The sequence below is a fragment of the Muscardinus avellanarius genome (genome assembly GCF_963383645.1).
Source record: "Muscardinus avellanarius genome assembly, chromosome: 5".
In the NCBI taxonomy this organism is placed as follows: Eukaryota; Metazoa; Chordata; class Mammalia; order Rodentia; family Gliridae; genus Muscardinus; species Muscardinus avellanarius.
The window spans coordinates 76846540-76867405 of NC_137790.1; the positions used below are offsets into that span (position 1 = coordinate 76846540).

A 20866-nucleotide genomic window follows, 5' to 3' on the forward strand; every position below is an offset into this window, starting at 1 on the left:
GGACCCATAGAAACATTTTGGTGCTGGGTATCAAACCTAGGGTCTTATGCTAAGCAATTTCTCTGCCACCAAGCTACACTCCTACTCTCCAGATAGAAAAACTTGTGCATGAATATTTTTAACACCATCACAATGGCTCAGAAATGGAAACCTAAATATCCAATGAATGGATAAAATCTTATCTATCAGAAATAGTTTTTTTGTGGTACTTGGGGTGGAACCCAGGGGCTTTTCTACCTCTGGGCTATACTCCCACACCTATTTTAAATTTTATTTGGAAAAAGGGCCTCACTAAGTTGCTGAGGCTGGCTTTGAACCTGTGCAATTCTCCTGTCTCAGCCTTCCAAGTGCTAGGATTATAAGCATGCGCCACCACTCCTGGCAGCTGGAAATATTTTTCTACCATAAAAGAAGTGAAATGCTGGTATACTTTTTAATGTGGAGGAATCTTGAAAACATGCTAAATGAAAGAAGCCAGACACAAAGGGCCATATAGCCTACTCATAAACTTTTTTTTTTTTTTTTTTGCGGGTCTAGGGATGGAACCTAGTGGCATTTGACCTCCGAGCTACACCCCCTGCCCTATTATTTATTTTGAGACCGGGTCTCACTGAGTTGCAGAGGGCCTCACTAAGTAGCTGAGGCTGTCCGCGAACCGCGATCCTCCAGGTCTCAGCTCTCGAATGCTGGGATTACAAGCGTGCGCCACCATGCCCGGCCCTACTCATAAACTTGAAATGTCCTGCAAGGCATGGTGGCGCACACCTGTAGTCCCTGTACTGGGAAGTTGAGACAAGAGGTCGCAGATTTACGGCCAGCCTCAGGTACTTAGTGAGGCCCTCCATAACCTAGAGACCCTGTTTCAAAATGAAAAAATAAAACCAGGCATGATGGTGCACGCTTGTAATCTCTGCATTCTGGAAGCTGAGACCAGAAGATCGGGGTTTGTGGACAGCTTCAACTACTTAGTGAGACCCTTTGCAACTCAGTGGGACCCTGTTTTAAAATAAAAGAATAAAAAATAGGACTGAGGGTGTAGTTCGGAGGTAGATTGCCCCTGGGTTCAATCCCTGGACCTGCAAAAAAAAAAAAAAAAAAAAAAATAAGCCTGTCATGCTGGTGCATGCCTGTAATCTCAGCATTCGGGAGGTGAAGACCAGAGGATCACTGTGGAGAGCCTCAGCTACTTAGTGAGGCCCTTTGCAACTCAGTGAGACCCTGTTTCAAAAAATAAAAATAATTAAAAATAGGACTGGGGGTATAGTTCAGAGGTACAATGCCACTGGGTTCCACCTCCAGTACTGCCAAAAAAAAGAAAACTAAGGCTGAGTTCACAGGCAGAATGCCCCTGAGTTCAGTCCTTGGTACTACACACAAAAAAGCCCAGAGTAGGTAAACAGTAAATTAATGGTTGCCGGGAGCTAAGAAGTGGGGAGAATGGGAGTTGACTGCTAATGGGTACAGGATTCCTTCAGGGTAATGCATATATTCTGAAATTGGATATGGTGATGGATGTACAACTCTTGAGTTGTGCTCTTCAGGAAGATGATTTTTGTGATGTGAATTTTATTTTAGTACAGATGTAAAAAGAAATTTAGGAACCCATTTCTTTTTAATTTAGAGCTGGGGACTGGAGATACAGCTAAATGATAAAGCTCTTATCTAGCATGTGCCAGGCCCTGGATTCTATCCCTAGGAATGCCAAAAGGAACAAAATAATAAATTGACAAAAATTGCATTTCTGGAGTACAGTGTGGTATTTATATATGTACATTGTGAAACATTGACTCGAGCTACTTAACATATACCCTTCATTGACGTATTTTTATGTGGTGAGAACATTTAAAACCTTTTTTCCCCCAGTACTGGGGATTAAACCCTTTTTATTTTTTTGAGACAGGACATCCCTAAAGCATACTTCAAATTTGTAATCCTACCTCAGTTTCCTGAGTAGCTGGGATTACGAGGGTGTGCCACTCTATCCAGTCTTAAAAGCTATTTACAAGACTGGTGGTGCATACAGAGGCAGGAAGCTCTCTTGAGCTCAGGAGTTCAAGACCAACCTAGCTGACATAGTCCTCATCTTAGAAAAAGAAAATTTATCTGGTGTGGTGGCACACACCTTTAATCCTAGCACTTGGGAGGCTGAGACAGGAGGATTACAGTTTTGAGGTCAGTCCCTGCAATTTATCAAGAACTTGTTTCAAAATAAAAAGTAAAGAGCCGGATGTGGTGGTTCACACTTGTGATCCCAGCATTCGGGAGGCTGAGACCAGAGGATCCTGGTTTGCAGACAGCCTTAGCTACTTAGGCCCTCCGGAACTTAGTGAGACCCTGTTTCAAAATAAAGAATAAAAAATAGGACAGAGGGTGTAGCTCGGAGGTTGAATGCCCCTGGGTGTCATCCGCAGATCCACCAAAAAAAAAAAAAAAAAAAAGTAAAAAGGGCTGGGGTTGTAGCTCAAGGGTAGAATGTCTTTGGGTTCATTCCCTAATATATATTCCCCCCCCCCAAATAAAAGAGCAACTGCCACCATATTGTACAGTATATCTCTAGAATTTGCTTCTCCTGTCTTAACAGAAATTTTGTACTTTTTTTTTTTTTCTTTTTCTTTTTGTGGTCTGGGGATGGAATCCAGGGGCATTCGACTTCCGATCTACACCATCTGCCCTATTTTTTATTCTTTATTTTGAAACAGGGTCTCACTAAGTTGCAGAGGGCCTCACTAAGTAGCTGAGGCTGTCTGGGAACCACAATCCTCTGGTCTTAGCCTCCCAAATGCTGGGATTATGAGCATTCGCCACCACTCCCTGTTTAAATTTTGTACTTTTTTTTTATATACTTTATTTGGAAATAGGGTCTCACTAAGTTGCTGAGAGCCTCACTAAGTAGCTGAGGCTGGCTTCGAACCTATGTGATCCTCCCCAAGTGCTGGGATTAAAAGTGTGCACCACCACACCCAACTCAAATTTTGTACTCTTTTTACCAACATATCTTCATTCCCTTTTCTGTAACCATCTTACTCTTATGAGTTTTTCGACTTTTTTTTTTTTTTTTTCGGTACTGGGGATGGAACCCAGGGGCATTTTCCCTCCGGGCCACATCCCTAGCCCTATTTTTTATTCTTTATTTTGAAACAGGGGCTCACTGAGTTGCAAAGGACCTCACTAAGTAGTAGCTGAGGCTGTCCTCAAACCATAATCCTCCTATGTCAGCCTCCCAAATGCTGGGATTATGAGTGTGATCCACCATGCCTGGCAAGTTTGGGCTTTTTATTGTATGTGTGTGTGTGTGGTACTGGAGATGGAACACAAGGGCATTCTACTTCAGAGCTCCACCCCCAGCACTATTTTATTTCTAATTTTTTGAAACAGGGTCTCAATAATGATCTGGAGGGCCTAAATTTCTGAGGCTGGGTACAGACCTGCAGTCCTCTGGTCTCAGCTTCCCAAGTACTGGGATTGCACTTTACCACTCCTGATTGAGTTTGACTTTTTTTTTTTTTTTTTGGCAGGTCTGGGGATGGAACCCAAGAGCATTTGACCTCAGAGCTATACCCCCTGCCCTATTTTTTATTCTTTATTTTGAGACAGGGTCTCACTAAATTGCAGAGGGCCTCAATAAGTAGCTGAGGCTGTCCTCGAATCGCGATCATCCGGTCTCAGTCTCCCAAATGCTGGGATTACAAGCGTGCACCACCACACCTGGCTGAGTTTGTCTTTTATGTTCTACATATAGATGAAATAATGTATTTTTCTATGAGTGGCTTATTTCACTTTTTTTTTTTTTTTTTTTTTTTTTTGGTGGTACTAGGGATAGATCCCAGGGGCCTTCTACCTCCAGGCTCCACTCCCAGACCTATTTTATATTTTATTTGGGAACAGGGTCTCTTAAGTCAGCTAAGGCTGGCTTCAGACATGCATGATCCTCCTGTCTCAGCCTCCCAAGTCTGGGGAATACAAGTGTGCGCCACGATGCCTGGCTTCTTATTTCACTTAATGTAATATTTTCCAGGATCATCCATGTCACAAATGACGGAATTTCCTTTTTATTTTAAAGGCTGAATAGCTATTATGTCTATATAGCAGTACATTTAATTTTTTAATTTTTTATTTTATCAGTGCACTATAGTCTCACATCATAATGTGGTCCTGTTGACAATGGCATATATTCACACAGTACTTGGTGCCACCCCCTTCTCCCCCCGCTTTCTCTTTCTACCTCCCTCCCAATACTGAGTGACAAGGTTAGCTATGTTATATTCACAGGTATACACATATTCAAATGTAGCTTTTCCATTAATCAACCTCAGCCTTCCTCCTCCCTTACCCTTCCTTTCTGGCTTTGCTGAGGTTTCCTCTCCATTATCTGAAGTCCTTCTGGTATCCGTAATACTCCCTAGCTTGAGCTATTAGAGAAAAAAATAGTCCCTTCTCTTTCTGTGCTTGGCTGATCTCACTTAATGTTCTTTAGGTCTTTCCATCTTTTTGCGAACGACATGATTTTGTTCTTTATTGCTAAGTAGGATTCCATTGTGTATATTTCCCATAATTTTATCATCTATTCATCTATTGATGGAGAACTAGGTTGGTTCCATATTTTGGCTATCATGTATTGTGCTATAGCAGCATTTTTAAAAATCTGTTTTCCAGCTGGGTGTGGTGGTGCACGCTTGTAGTTCCAGTACTTGGGAGGCTGAGACAGGATTGCAGGTTTGCAGCCAGCCTCAGCTACTTAGGCCCTCCACAACTTAGTGAGACCCTGTTTAAAAATAAAGAGTAAAAAAAAAAAAAAAAAAAGTGCTGGGGATGTTGCTCAGAGGTAGAGTGCTCCTGGGTTTCATCCCCAGTACCACACACACACACACACACACACACACACGCACAAAATTTGTTTTCCTTTGACAGTCAAAAGTTGATTACATCATCTAGGCTGATATGAATTCTGCCAGGAACCTGGGACAATAGCTCTTCAACATACTAAATTCATTTCCTTTGGATATTTATATCCAATCACATTGTTGGATCTCATAGTAGTTCTGTTTTTGTTTTTGAGGGCCCTTCATACTGTTTTCCATAATAACTGTACTAATATACATTTCTACCAAGTATACAAGGGTTCACTTTTGTCCAAAACTTTGTCTTTTCAATAAAAATCATTCTAAGCTGGATGTGGTAGTGCACACCTATAATCTCAGTACTTGGGAACTGAGAAAAGAGGATCTCAGACTCTAGGCCAGGGTGTGGTAACTTTAGTGAGACCCTGAAATATAAAATAAAAGAAGAACTAGGGCTGAGGAATGCTCCTGAGTTCAATTAGTAGTACCACAAAATAAATAAATGAATGTTATTCTAACAGGCGAGGTGCTATTTCACTGTAATTCAGTTTGCATTTCCCTTATTAGTGCTCTCCAGCATATTTCAGATGGCTATTCATATATTTTCTTTTCTTTTTTTGTGGTACTAGGGATGGAACCCAGGGGCATTCTACCTCCAAGTTACACCCCAGCCCCATTTTTTATTCTTTATTTTGAAGCAGGGTCTCACTAACTAGCTGAGGCTGTCCTCGAACCCGATCCTCCTGTTTCAGCCTCCCAATTGCTAGGATTACAAGCGTGTGCCACCACACCTGGCTGTATGTTTTCTTTTTAGAAATCTCTTTTCAAAACTGTTGCTCCTTTTTTGAGGGGGAGTAGTCTGGATAGAGTTCCATCACTGAGCCATACCTGCAGACCTATGTATCTTTTTTTCTTTTGTGGTACTGGGAATGGAACCAAGCAGGTATTTTACCCCTAGAGGTTAAACTTTTACCAAGTATATCCTGGAGAAACAATATAGCACAGATTACAGGTTTTATCACATTATTTAGAAAGCTAAAGAAATCCTTAAAATTAATTAAGTTAGCCAGGTGTGTGGTGGCACACGCTTGTCATCCCAGCATTTGGAATGCTGAGACAGGAGGATCCTGGTTTGCGGACAGCCTTAGCTACTTAGTGAGGCTCTTTGCAACTCAGTGAGACCCTGTTTCAAAAATAAAGAATAAAAAATAGGGCTGGGGTTGTGGCTCGGAGGTAGAATGCCCCTGGGTCCCATTCCCAGTACTGCGAGGGAAAAAAAAGTTAATAAACTTAAGTGACTCAGTAGGGAATTAGTTAAAATACAGCATGGCCATTTAATGGGCTACTAGATCATATTGAATGGACAGGGTGCCATTTACATGTTTAAGAAATACATGTTTGGAGCCGGGTGTAGTGGTGCATACTTGTAATCCCAGCATTTGGGAAGCTGAGACAGGAGGATCTCAGGTTCATTGCCAGCCCCAGTTATTACACCCTCAGCAACTTAGTGAGACCCTGTTTCAAAGTAAAGGATAAAAAATAGGGCTGGGAGCATAGCTTGGAGGAAGAATGCCCTGAGTCAATCTCCCAATACCCCCCCAAAAAAATGTTTGGGTTCACAGTAGTGCATGCCTGTAGTCCTAGTACTTGATAAGCTGAAACAGGAGGATGACATGTTTGAGGCCAGCATCAACAAAGTAGCAAGACTCAGCAATTTAGTGAGATCCTGTTCCAAAGCAAGAAAATGTAAGACTGGAGGCAGGCGTGGTGGTGCATGTTTGTAATCCCAGCATTTGGAGGGCTGAGACAGGAACATCTGCGATTCGTAGACAGCCTCAGCTACTTAGCGAGGCTCTTTGCAACTCAGTGAGACCCTGTTTCAAAATAAAGAATAAAAAATAGGAGCCAGGTGTGGTGGTGTACACACTTGTAATCTCAGCATTTGGGAGGCCGAGACAGGAGAATTGAGGTTTGCGGACAGCCTCAACTACTACTTAGACCCTGTTTCAAAATAAAGAATATAAAATAGGGGTGGGTTTGTAGCTTGGAGGTAGAATGCCCCTTTGTTCCATCCTCAGTCCTGCAAGAAATAAATAATTAATTAATTAATTAAGAAAGAGGGCTGGGGTGTAGCTTGGGGGTAGAATGCCTCTGAGTTCAATCCTCAGTACTTAAAAAAAAGGCTGGGAGAGCCAGGCGTGATGGTGCACACTTGTAATCCCAGTACTTGGGAGGCTAAGATGGGAAGATCGCAGGTTATCAGCCAGCCTCAGCTACTTAGTGAGTCCCTCTGCAACTTAGACCCTGTTTCAAAATAAAGGTAGAGCTGGAGGTATAGCTCAGAGGTAGAATGGTCCTGGATTCAGCCATGCCTGGCTGTACTTTTTATTTTGAAACAGACTTGCTAAGGTGCTGAGAGTCTCACTAAATTCCTAAGCCTAGCCTTGAACTGGCAATCCTGCTACAGCCTACCAAATAGTGGGATGAGGAGTCTTTTCTCAGCAATCCTTAGTTGAAGTGCTGCTGCTGCTGCTGCTGCTGCTGCTGCTGCTGCTGCTGCTGCTGCTGCTGCTGCTTCTTCTTCTTCTTCTTCTTCTTCTTCTTCTTCTTCTTCTTCTTCTTCTTCTTCTTCTTCTTTTTGAGGTACTGGGGATGGAACTTGGGTATTCTACCTCTGAGCTATGCCCCCAGCCCTATTTTTTATTCTTTATTTTGAAACCAGGTCTCACAGAGTTGCAAAGGACCTCACTATGTAGCTGAGGTTGTCCACGAACCGTGATCCTCCTGTCTCAGCTTCCCAAATGCTGGGATTATAAGCATGTGCCACCACACCTGGCTTGAAGAGCTTCTTACCAGGTTGGTCTGGCCTAAAACTTAACTTTTTTTATATTTGAGGTATTATTTTTATATAGAGTGTGTGTGTATGTTACTAGGGATTGAAACTAGGGGGGAATTCTACCTCCTAGCTATACCTCCAGCTCTATTTTATTTTTTATTTTGAAACAGGGTCTTGCTAAGTTGCTGAGGCTAGCTTTGAACCTGACATCCTGTCTCAGCCTTTCAAGTAGTAGGGGTCACAGGTGAGTAACCACGCCTGGCCAGAATTTTTTTTTTTTGGTGTGTGTGTGTGTGTGTGTGTGTGTGTGATGTGATGCTGGAGATTGAACTCATGGGCATTCTACCTCCAAGCTACACTTCCAGCCTCATTTTTCATTCATTATTTTGAAACTGTCTCACTAAGTTTGAGAGGGCCTCACTAAGTAGCTGAGACTGGCCACAGACCCAGATCCTCCTGTTACAGCCTCCCAAGTACTGGGATTGCAAGCATGCACCACCATGCCCAGCTGACTCTGTGTGTGTGTGTGTGTGTGTGTGTTGTGTATTGTATATTACTGGGAATGGAACCCAGGGGCCTTCTACCTCTGGGCTATACCCCTGTACCTGTTTTATTTCTTACTTGGAAACAGGGTCTCACTAAGTTACTGAGGCTAGCTTTGAACTTAATATCCTCCTGTCTCAGCCTCCCAAGTACTGGTATTACAAGAATGAGCCACCACCCTGGCTTAGAATTTGCTTAAGTGTAGTTTCTCAAATGTGGAGATTCCTTTATTTTTATTTTTATTTTTTTATTTTGTGGAACTAGGGATAGAACCCAGGGACATTCCATCTCTGACCTACATCCCCAGCCCTATTTTTTTTTTTTTTTTTTTGTGTGTGTGTGTGGTACTGGGGTGGAATCTAGGGGTTTTTCTACCTCTAGGCTATCTTCCTAGACCTAGTTTTATACTTTATTTGGAAACAGGGTCTCACTAAGTTGCTGAGAGCCTCAAGTAAGTAGCTGAGGCTGTCTTCAAACCTGTGCGATCCTCCTGTCTCAGCCTCCCAAGCGCTGGGATTACAAGCGTGCGCCACCATGCCCGGCTCCCCAGCCCTATTTTTAATTCTTTATTTTGAATCATGCTCTCATTAAATTGTTGAGGGCCCCACTAAGTATTTGATGCTGGCCTCCCAAATACTGGGGCTAAATTCCTTACTTAAAATCTGAAAGATAAACTTAATAGGCAAATACATGCTCAGTTCCTAGTTTAGAAGCTCCCAGTTTTTATCTCCTACAGTAATAAAATTGGAACATGAACCTTTTGGTGATGAACCTTTCTGTTGTCTATATTTGCTACAAGCCTAGACCACAACCAGGCATCAGTAAGCACCCTTTTTCCTGTTTATGGTACCCTGACCTTTGCTCTTGCCGTAAACTTTTGAAATCAGAGCTACTCTGGGTGGGCAGTTAGTAAGAAAAAGAGATTTTCCACTTCTATCTGTCCTTATCCCCGTACAAAACACAATACTCCATTCCCAATACACTGTTTTCATCTTTCCTGTCCATTTTGAATTGATGTAAAACAGAGGCCAACGGGTGGATAAGAGTCAGGCGACGTGGTGCACACTTGTAATCCTAGTACTTGGGAGGCTGAGACAGGAGGATCGCACAGGTTCAAAGCCAGCCTCAGGTACTTAGTGAGATCCTGTTTCCAAATTAGTGAGATCCTGTTTCCAAATAAAATATAAAATAGGTTTGGGAGTATAACCTGGAGGTAGAAAGCCCCTGGGTTCCATTCCCAGTACCACACACACACACACACACACACACACACACACACACACACACAACAGAAGATACTAACCCAGTTATGTGGGACACGGAATAACCCAGTTATGAATGAATGATTCATTCTGTTGCTGCAAAATGGCTACTCTGTCCCCATGTTACCTTGGGAGCAGGCAGACAGGGCTGTGAGCAGACTGGTTGGCATGGTAACAGACTGGCTGAGATCTTGGAATTTCCAGGCACTGAACTTAAAGGGGAAAGGGTCCTTGTAAAGATAAAGGGGCTCATTGCCTATAAAAGAAACAAATGCAGATTTCCATTTCACTGCTTTAAGACAACACATCCCAATCTTTAGAAATGCAAAATCAGCTAAAGTGCCCTTAGGCAGAGAGAGGTCACCAGAATCTGCCAGCTTTCCCTTTCTCCCTTTGCCATAATCCTGTCATGGAATGCAAGGGACAGTCAAAATAAACTATTGCTCCAGATAAGAAAGACAAGAAAATTAAACACCTGCGTAGGGCATATGGCAGAAAAGATGTTTCCTGGGAACCTGATAAGGAACTGATTTATTTTTTATTTTTTAATTTCTTGTAGATTTGGGGAGAACCCAGGGGGCATTTGACCTCCAAGCAGCATCCCCAGCTCTGTTTGTTTTTTTTTTTTTTAAGTTTCCTTTTCTTCCTTTCTTTTTGTGGGTCTAGGGATGGAACCCAGGGGCATTTGACCTCCGAGCTACACCCCCGTTCTATGTTATATTCAGGATCTTACTGAGTTGCAAAGGGCCTCACTAAGTAACTGAGGCTGTCTGTGAACTGTGATCCTCGTCTCAGCTTTCCGAATGCTGGGATTACAAGCATGTGCCACCATGCCTGGCTTTATTCTCTATTTTGAAACTGGATATTACTGAGTTGCAGAGGGCCTCAACTAAGTAGCTGAGGCTGTCTGTGAACTGTAATCCTCCTGTCTCAGCCTCCCGAATGCTGGGATTACAAGCATGTGCCACCACACCCTGCCCCCATCCCTATTTTTTATTCTTTATTTTGAAACAGGGTCTTGTTTAGTGAGTGCATCACTAAGTAGCTGAGGCTGACTGTGAACCACATTCCTCCTGTCTCAGCCTCCCAAGTATTGGGATTACAAGCATGCATGTACATCACCATGCCTGGCTAACCTCATGGTGTTATTAAGTGTTATCATTAATAACTGTCAAATTGTATGAGATCTTTTGATGTTACCTTTACCAAATTATTACAGTGAACATGACATCAAAAAATTTTTTTAGTACTGGGGATTTAACCCAGGGGCATTCTACCTTTGAGCTACACCTCTAGCCCTATTTTTTTTTTTGTTCTTTCTTTATTTATTTACTTTTTTAGTGGTACTGGGGGTGGAACCCAAAGGCTTTCTATCTCCAGGGTATACTTCCAAACCTATTTTATATTTTTTTTTAGAAACCGGGTCTCACTAAGTTTCTGAGAGCCTCACTAAGTAGCTGAGGCTGGCTTCGAACCTGCGTGATCATCCTGTCTCAGCCTCCCAAGCACAGGGATTAAAGCATGGGCCACCACGCCCGGCTTGTTCTTTATTTTTTGAAACAGGGTCTTGCAAAATTGCAGAGAGCCTTGGTTAGTTGCTGAGGCTGTCCTTCAATCTGTGTTCCTCCTGTCTCAGCAACCTAAATACTGGCATCACAGACCTGCACTACATTTGAGTTATACCCCCAGCTCTTTTTATTTATTTATTTTATTTTGGAATATGGTCTTGCTAAGTTGCTGAGGGTCTTGACAAATTGCTAAGGCTGGCCTTGAACCTGCAAATTGCCTTTTGTCTCAGCCTCCCATGTACTAGGATTATTGGCATGTGCAACCATGCCCAGTATAAAATTTTTTTTTTTTTTTGGTACTGAAGGTTGAACCCATGGACATATCTGAGCTATATCCCCAGCCCTATTTTATATAAAGTTTTTTTTTTTTTTTTGGTGATACTGGGGTGGAACCCAGAAGCTTTCTACCTCCAGGCTATACTCCCAAGCCTATTTTTTTTTATATTTTATTTGGAAACAGGGTCTCACTAAGTTGCTGAGAGCCTCACTAAGTAGCTGAGGCTGGCTTTGAACTTGTGTGATCCTCCTGTCTCAGCCTCCCAAGTGCGGAGATTACAAGCATGCACTACCATGCCCGGCTAAAAGATTTCTTTATACAGATTACAATCCCATGCTGTAATAGAGTTTTTGTGTGAGTGAAACCCAGGGCATTCTACCTCTGAGCTACACTTCAGCCCTTTTTACTTTTGTCTTGGAACAGGATTTCACTGCATTACTAAGAATCTCACTAAGTTTCTGAGGCTGGCTTCCAACCTGTGATCCTCCTGTCTTCAACCTCCTAAGTTCTGGAAGTACAGGGGGTGCGCCACCACACTTGGTGTAATATAGGTTTATATATGTGTTAAGTATTATTTGTAGATTAAGTCTCAAGAAGACAACTTTGTTGAAAATGGTTTGTTTTTCTATCCTTTCTTCCTTCCTTTCTTTCAGGATTCCTAGATGAGATTATGAAAAAGTATGGCAGTTTGGTCCCACTCAGTGAAAAAGATGTTCTTGGAAGATTAAAAGATGTCTTTAATGAAGATTTTTCAAATAGGTATGCCAGTGATGTTGAAGTTAAGTCTTTTAAAATAAAATTGTTGGCATATGATTTTTCTCTTGATTTTGGAGAAAAATATACTTAACCATACCTTGAGTAGAAAGAACTTATGTTGTCTGGCTTTTCTTTCAAAATTTTTGTTTCAGAAAACCATTTATCAATAGAGAAATAACAAACTATCGGGCCAGACATCAAAAATGTAACTTCCGCATTTTCTACAATAAGCACATGCTGGATATGGATGATCTGGCTACTCTGGATGGTCAGAACTGGCTGAATGACCAGGTGAGTGTATTGCAGATTGTCAATGTAGAAAAGTTGAGGCCAGGGGCGGTGGCGCACTCTTGTAATCCCCGCATATGGGAAGCTGAGACCAGAGGATTGTGGTTCGCGGACAGCCTCAGCTACTTAGGCCCTCCGCAACTTAATGACACCCTGTTTCAAAATAAAGAATAAAAAACAGGGTAGGGGGTGTAACTCTGAGGTCAAATGTCCCTGGGTTCCATCCCGAGACCTGCCAAAAAAAAAAAAGAAAAGTTGAAAAGGATGTTGGTCAATAAAATGTAATTATAATCTAGAAAATAGCCCCACACATCTTTATTAGTACTAAGGATGGAACCCAGGGGCATTCTATCTCCAAGGTACACCCCAGCCCTAATTTTTTTTAGTCTTTTTATTTTTTGAAACAGGTTCTCACTGAGTTGTGGAGGGCCTCGCGCATTTGCTGAGGCTGTCCACCTCTGGTCTCAGCCTCCCAAATGCTGAGATTACAAGCATGCACTACCACGCCCAGCTCTCATACATTTTTTTGTTTCTGTAGTGTTGGAGACTGAACCCAGGGGCATTTTACCTCTGAGTTACCCCTCCAACCCTACTTTTTTTTTTTTTTTTTTTTGGTGGTACTAGGGTTTCTGGAAACCCTTCTACTTCCGGGCTACACTCCCAGACCTATTTTATACTTTTTATTTGGAAACAGGGTCTCTTAAGCCAGCAAGACTGGCTCCGAACCTGCGTGATCTTCCTTTCTCCACCTCCCAAGCATGAGGATTACAAGCGTGTGCCACCACGCCTGGCCTCCAACCCTATTAATTAAAAAAAAAAATTTATTTGGGAAAAGGGTCTCACTAAGTTGCTGAGAGCCTCACTAAGTTTCTAACTTAGCTAAGTTGCCTGAAACCTGTGATTCTCATGTCTCAGCCTCCCTAGTACTGGGAACCCAGGTGCACACTACAACACCCAGCTCACCACACTTACCTTTCTTTTCATTTTTCTTTTTTTTTTTTTTTTTTTTTTTTTTGCGTGGTACTGGGGATTAAACATAGGGGTATTCTACCCTGAGGTTCTTATTTTGAAAGAGGATCTCATCAAGTTGTTGAGAGCCTCACTAAATTGCTGAGGCTGGCTGGCTTCAAAACTGTGATCCTTCTGTCTCAGCTTTCCAGGTACTGAGATTACAAGTATATGCCACCATGCCTGGCTTCTCATTTATCTTTAGCAATCAAAAATTCTTTTTTTTTTTTTTGAGCTGGCGTGGTGGCATACGCTTGTAACCCCAGCTTTTGGGAGGCTGAGACAGGAGGATTGCAGTTCGAGGATAGCCTCGAAAACTTTTTCTTTTTTTTTTTTGCAGTAATTTTTTCCCCCCGGTACTGGGGATGGAACCCAGGGGCATTCTACCTCTGAGCTACACCCCCAGCCCTATTTTTTATTCTTTATTTTGAAACCAGGTCTCACTGAGTAGCAAAGGGTCTCACCAAGTAGTTGAGGCTGTCTTCAAACTGCAATCCTCCTGTCTCACCTCCCAAATGCTGGGGTTACAAGTGTGTGCCACCATGCCCAGCTTCAAAAATTATTTATATAAGCTCAGCATCGTAGCTCATGCTTGGAATCCCAGTACTTGTGAGGCTGAGACAGGAGGATCACAGGTTTGTAGCTAGCCTCAGCTACTTAGTCCTTCCACAACTTAGTGAGAGACCCTGTTTCAAAATAAAGAATAAAAATTAGGGCTGGGGGTGTAGCTCAGAGGTAGAATACCCCTGGGTTCAATCCCCTGTACCACACACACACAAATGTTTTTTATATAGCCAGGTGTGGTGGTACATGCTTGTAATAACATTAACTTGGGTGCTGAGACAGGAGGATCACAGTTTCAAAGCCAGCCATAGTGAGCCACAGTTTCAGCAACAATGTGAGGCTCTCAACAACTTAATGAGATCCTATTTCCAAATAAAAAATTAAAAACATGGACTTAGTGTGTACCCAGAAGAAGAATGCCCTGGGTTTAATCCCAGAACCATAAGAAAAGAAAGATCCCTTATCTTCAAGTGATGCGTTCACTAACCTCAGGATCCACAAACCTTGATTACTGTTCCTAGCATCATTGTGTTGTTCATCCTGCTTGGGTTGTTTTGAATTGGAAAGCAGTAGTAAGCTAGTTTTACTTTTTCTAGGTCATAAATATGTACGGTGAGCTGATAATGGATGCGGTCCCAGAGAAAGTGAGTGAACACTTAACTCTTTAAAAGAGTTCTTGTATGTTAAAATATAGTTTTGTTTTTAAGATTTACATTATAATAGGGCTCGGGTGTAGCTCAGAGATAGAACACTTCTGGGTTCAATCCCAGTACCACAAAGAAAAAAATATGTGTTAGATTATGTCTTGTTCATGTACTGTAGGGTAGGGCCTAAGCACTTTCAAGTCACTTTGGGAAAGGAAGTCCGCCACTCTCAGGGTTTTCTTTCTTACCTGTGTGTCAACATGCCTGTGCTTATTGAGAAGATTTTTGTGTGTGTGTGGTACTGGAGATTCATTCTCCTCTGAGCTACTCTCCCAGCTCTATTTTTCTTTCTTTTTTCTTTTGTGGTACTGGGGGTGGAACTCAGGGGCTTTCTACCTCCAGGCTATTCCCCCAGCCCTATCTATTTTTTTTGTTTTTGGAAACAAGGGTCTCACTAAGTTGCTGAGGCTAACCTCAAACCTACAGTCCTCCTGTCTCAGCCTCCCAAGTACTGGGATTGCAGGCATGCATCACCATGCCTGGCCATTTTCTCTTTCTTTCTTTCTTTCTTTCTTTCTTTCTTTCTTTCTTTCTTCCTTTCTTTCTGTAAAGTGTGTGTGTGTGTGCGTGTGTGTGTGTGTGTGTGTGTATGATTGGGAATTTAATTGAACCCAGGGACATTCTGCCTCCAAGATACACCTTTAGCCCTACTTTATTTTTTATTTTCAAATAGGGTCTCACTAGGTTGATGAGTCTCACTACTTGCTTAGGCTGTCGAACTTATGATCCTCCCTCAGCTTTTTAAGTACTGGGATTACAAGAGTGTGCTACCATACCCGCTCTTTATATTTAATTCTAAATTTCCATGGAGTTAAAAGCACACTTACCAAGGCAGTAGTTCTCAAACAGTGGTTCCCAGATCAGCAGTGTCTGCATCATCTGGGAGCTTAGTAGAAATATGCATTCTCAGATCCAGCTCAGACCTACTGAATCAGAAACAAGTTGGGGCTGGGCATGGTGGTGCACACTTGTAATCCCAGTACTTGGGGGGCTGAGACAGGAAGAGGATCGCAGGTTCCTGGCCAGCCTCAGCTAATGAGGAACTCCACAACTTAGACCCTGTTTCCAAATAAAGAATAAAAAATAGGGCTGGGGATGTAGCTTGAAAGTAGAATGGACCTGGGTTCCATCCCCAGCACCACACCCATACACAAAAAAGAACCTGGGGCCCAGTGATGTTTTGCTAAGCCCTGGAGATGAATCTGATTCTGATATACACTGAATTTCAGAGTTACTGCTGTAGAGGTAACTACACTAGGGGTTGAACCCAGGGGCATTCTACCTCTGAGATACACCCCAAGCCCTATTTTATTTTAATTTTTTGAAACAATGTCTTATTAAGTTGCTGAGGTTGGCCTCAAACCAGTGATCCTCCTACACCGGGATCATGGGAGTGTGCCAAGATGCCAGGTTCGCTGACTCTTGTGTGTGTGTGTGTGTGTGTGTGTGTGTGTGTGTGTGTGTGTGTGTGTGATACTGGGGATAGAACCCAGGGGCATTCTACCTCCGAGCTGTATCCTCAGCTTTATTTATTGTTCTTTATTTTGATTCAGGGTCTCACTGAGTTGCAAAGGGCCTCACTAAGTAGCTGAGGCTGTCTGTGAACTGTGATCCTCCTGTCTCTGCCTCCCAAATACTGGGATTGCAAGTGTGCGCCACCAAACCCAGCTTACAGACTCCCCCCTCCCCCCCGCGGGTCTGGAGATGAAACCCAGGGGCATTCTACCTCCAAGCTACACTCCCTGCTCTATTTTTTGTTCTTTATTTTGAAACCGGGTCTCACTGAGTTGCAGAGGGCCTCACTAAGTAGCTGAGGCTGTCCACTGAACTCTGGTCTCAGCCTCCTGAATGCTGGAATTACAAGTGTGCGCCACCACGCCTGGCTTACAGACTCTTTTTTATACACATTAAGCCACATAGTTCTCAAAAGGGTGTGCATGGAAGTCATCTGGAAAGTTTGTAAAACTAGATTTCTGAGCCTCACTATCCAAGTTTGTGCTTTATAGTTCTAGGATGGGGCCTGAAAACTTAGATTTCTAATGAGTTCCCAGGTAATACCAATTCTTTTGGTCTGGTGACCATGCCCTGAGAAGCAGGTACTAATGCAACTGTTTTATGATCTCAAGTGAGTCAAAATTATAGTGAATACTGCAGGACCATAGTATGTGTACTCAATCAGATGAACTAATATCATCTATAAGCCATAAATCTGAAGCCAAGGAGGCAAGACCTGATACTCCATAGGGCCCAGATAATTATTTTGGTACTAGAAATTATTGCTTAGGCCTTTTCATAATTATACAAGGAGTCTACAAATCTATCCTTCAGATAGAGTTAATTTTGTAATCTATATCCCTTGGTTTTTGTTTTTGTCTTTTTTGTGGGTCTGGGGATGGAACCCAGGGGCATTTGACCTCCAAGCTACACCCCCTGCCCTATTTTTTATTCTTTATTTTGAAACTTGGTCTCACTGAGTTGCAAAGGGCCTCACTAAGTAGCTGAGGCTGTCCGCAATTCGCGATCCTCTGGTCTCAGCCTCCCAAATGCTGGGATTACAAGCGTGTGCCACCACGCCCGGCTGTATCCCCTGGTTTAAGGTAATCATTAGCTCAGTATTTCATAGCTTCTTTCATTTGTGTGTGTGTGGTGTGTGTGTATGTGTGTTGTACTAATGATTGAAACCAGAGGCCTTCTACCTTCAAGTTACTTCCCCAGCCCGATTTTATTTCTTATCTGAAAATACGGTCTTGCTTGGTTGTTGAGGGTCTTGCTGAGTTGCCAAGACTGGTTTCCAACCTGTGATCCTCCTGCCTCAGCCTCCCAAGTACCGGAATTACAAGTGTGTGCCACCACGCCCTGCTGTCTTTCAAATTCATCACCTGATTTGGACAGAGTTGTCAGGTTACCGCTGTAATTGGTTAGACTCAGGTAATCTTACTTAGGTTGATGAGTCTCATTACTCGATGAGGCTGTCCCTGAACATGTTATCCTCCCGAGTCACAGGTGTGCACCACCATACCTGGCTTGATCATTATTTTTAAGAAGAAACTTTTCCTCCCCTCTTTGTCTGTTTTATGTTCAAACATTGTAAAGTTTCCATTTTCTTTTGGAGTTAAATCTGGGCACAGCCTAATATAATCTGGTTGCTTGTATTTGGTGTTGTTCTAGGTTCACTTCTTCAACAGCTTTTTTCATAGACAGCTGGTAACCAAAGGATATAATGGAGTTAAGAGATGGACTAAAAAGGTATTCTCTTATTCTCTTTTTCTTCAAAATTTGAAATGGAGATAAGCCATTTTGGGTAGAAGGATACAAACTTTAATGCCAATATGATGTCAGTTAGAAACAAAAGTTTAATGTGATAGGTTTTGTTTTGCTTGTTTTTGGTTTTTTATAGAATTGTGGATTGAACCTAGGAGTATTCTACCTCTGAGTTATACCCCCAGCTGTTTTTTATTTTGTTTTTTGTTTGTTTGTTTGTTTGTTTTTTGGTGGTACTGGGAATGGAACCCAGAGGCTTTCTACCTCCAGGCTATACTCCCAGACCTATTTTATATTTTATTTGGAAACAGGGTCTCACTAAATTGCTGAGAGCCTCACTAAGTAGCTGAGGCTGGCTTCGAACCTGTGCGATCCTCCTGTCTCAGCCTCCCAAGCGCGGGGATTACAAGCGTGCGCCACCATGCCCAGCTTTTATTTTTTATTTTGAAACAGACATTCTCTATGTTTCTGAAGGCCTCACTAAGTTGCTGAGGCTGGTCTCAAACCTGTGACCTTCCTGTCTCAGCCTCCCATGTGATAGGATTACAGGCATGCACCACTACACCTGGCTGACAGATTTATTTTTTAATCTTATGGTTTGAAAAATAAGACACTAGTAGCCAGGTGTACACCCTTTAACCCCAAAACATAGAAGGTTTGAGATAGGAGGGTCATAGATTGGAGAGCAGTCTCAGCAATTTAGTGAGACATAGTTTCTTTCTCTTTCTTTTTTTTTTTTTTTTTGCAGTACTGGGGATTGAACCCAGGGGCCTTCTACCTCAAGTTATACCCCCTTCTACCTTAAGTTATACCTATTTTTTAAATTTTTCTGTTCTTGAAACAGGGTCTCACTAAGTTACAGAGAGCCTCACTAAGTAGCTGAGGCTGGCCATGAACCTGTGCTCTTCTTGTCTCAGGCTCCCAAGTACTAGGATTACAGGTGTGCACCACCACACTCGGCTAGTGAGACCCTATTTCAAAATAAAAAGTAAAATAGGACTGAGAGTTTATCTCAGAGGTAGATTGCCCCTAGATTTAATCCCTAGTACCAATTGGGGGGGGGGACCACTAGTAAAATTCTTGAACTGTCTAGTGGATGGGAATATGCTATAAATGAAAAAGCACTAGGCTGTGAGTTAATTATTGCAGCATTACATTTATCTTGCTGTACAACTTGGAGAGGACACTCAGCCTGTCTGAGCCTTAGATTGCTTAGTTGCAAAAGAAAAATTTGTGTTATTTCTCGAGTACCTCCAGTGACTATGCCAGAAACATAATTTTAAAAGCCTCTTTTCTTTTCTTTCTTTTTTTTTTTTTTTTTTTTGGTACTGGAAATTGAACCCAGGGGCATTCTCTCTCTAAGCTATATACTTAGCCCTATTTTTTTTATTTATTATTATTATTATTATTTTTTAGTTATTGGGCATGGAACCCAGGAGCATTCTACCTCTGAGCTACACCCCCAGCCCTATTTTTTATTCTTTATTTTGAAACAGTGTCTCACTGAGTTGCAGTGGGCCTAAGTAGCTGAGGCTGTCTGTGAATCCTGTCTCAGCCTCCCAAATGCTGGGATTATAAACTTGTGCTACCACGCCAGGCTTCCTATTTCATTTTTATTTGGAAACAGTCTGGCTAAGTTGCTGAGAGCCTTGCTAAATTGCTGAGGGTGTCCGCAAACCTACATTCCTCCTTCCTCAGCCTCCAAAGTACTAGGATTACAAGCATGTGTCACCATGCCAGGCTCATTTTTGATATTTTGATGAAATTACCAACAAGTTGGAATGTAAGCATAGCTCTAAGGATGCTGTAACTTCACTTTCTATACTGCACACAGGGCTAAGGATGATGCTCAGTAGTTGTCTAACATACACAAGACACTGAGCTCCATTTCCTAGCACCTCAAAACAAAAAGAAAAAAAGAATTACTTTTTTGTGGTACTAGGGGTGGAACCCAGGGGCTTTTCTACCTCCAGGCTATACTCTCAGACCTATTTTTTATACTTTTTTTGGAAACAGGGTCTCACTAAGTTGCTGAGAGCCTCACTAAGTAGCTGAGGCTGGCTTTGAACCTGTGCAATCCTCCTGTCTCAGCCTCCCAAGCACGGGGATTACAAGCATGCGCCACCACGCCTGACTTGAAAAAAATAATTTTATTAGATGGTTTGGAGAAAATAAGATTAGGTCTTATTTGCAGATAGAAATAAAGCTGTGTAGCCAGGCATGGTGGCGCACGCTTGTGATTCCCGCACTTGGTTAGGAGGATCGCACAGGTTCAAAGCCAGCCTCAGCTCCTTAGTAAGGTTCTTAGCAACTTAGTGAGACCCTGTTTCCTAATGAAAAATAAAATGGGTCTGGGAATATAGCCCGAAGGTAGAGAGCCCCTGGGTTCCACCCCTAGTAAAAAAAAAAAAAAAAAAAAAAAAAAAAAAAAGAAAGAAAGAAAGAAACTTGTGGTAAGTACAAACACCTAAAGAGTACATATTTCAGCTGGGCATAGTGGCACTTGCTTATAATTCCAGAATTTGGGAGACTGAGACTAGAGAATCACAGGTTCGCAGCCTGACTCAGCAACTTAGTGAGGCTCTCAGCAACTTAATGAGACTGTTTCCAAATAAAAATACATTCTGGGGTTGTAGCCTGGAGGTAGAAGTTCTCTAGCTTCCATCTCTAGTACCAGATACACACACACACACACACACACACACACACACACACACACACACACACACATCTGGGGAGATAAGCTGGGCGTGGTGGCGCATGCTTGTAATCCTAGCATTTGGGAGGCTGAGACCGGAGGTTTGCGGTTCGTGGACAGCCTCAGCTACTTAGTGAGACTCTTTCAAAATAAAGAATAAAAAATTGGGCAGGGGGTGTACCATGGAGGTCAAATGCCTCTGGGTTCCATCCCCAGACCCACAAAAAAAAAAAAAAGAGAGAAAAAAAAAGAAAGAAAGTGGT

General features: G+C 42.4%; 1 protein-coding gene across 2 annotated transcripts in view; it reads left to right on the top strand.

Annotated features, from left to right (window-relative positions):
* The window catches only part of SENP5 (SUMO specific peptidase 5), a gene marked incomplete at both ends in the record, with an annotated part of 51503 nt that overhangs the window by 11800 nt on the left and 18837 nt on the right, over positions 1 to 20866 (top strand). For both annotated transcript variants that reach the window (XM_080696297.1, XM_080696296.1), the window contains 4 exons: positions 11978 to 12083; positions 12233 to 12371; positions 14537 to 14584; positions 17813 to 17890. In XM_080696297.1, coding sequence (XP_080552423.1) covers positions 11978 to 12083; positions 12233 to 12371; positions 14537 to 14584; positions 17813 to 17890 — 371 coding nt within the window. The remainder of the gene's footprint in view (positions 1 to 11977; positions 12084 to 12232; positions 12372 to 14536; positions 14585 to 17812; positions 17891 to 20866) is intronic.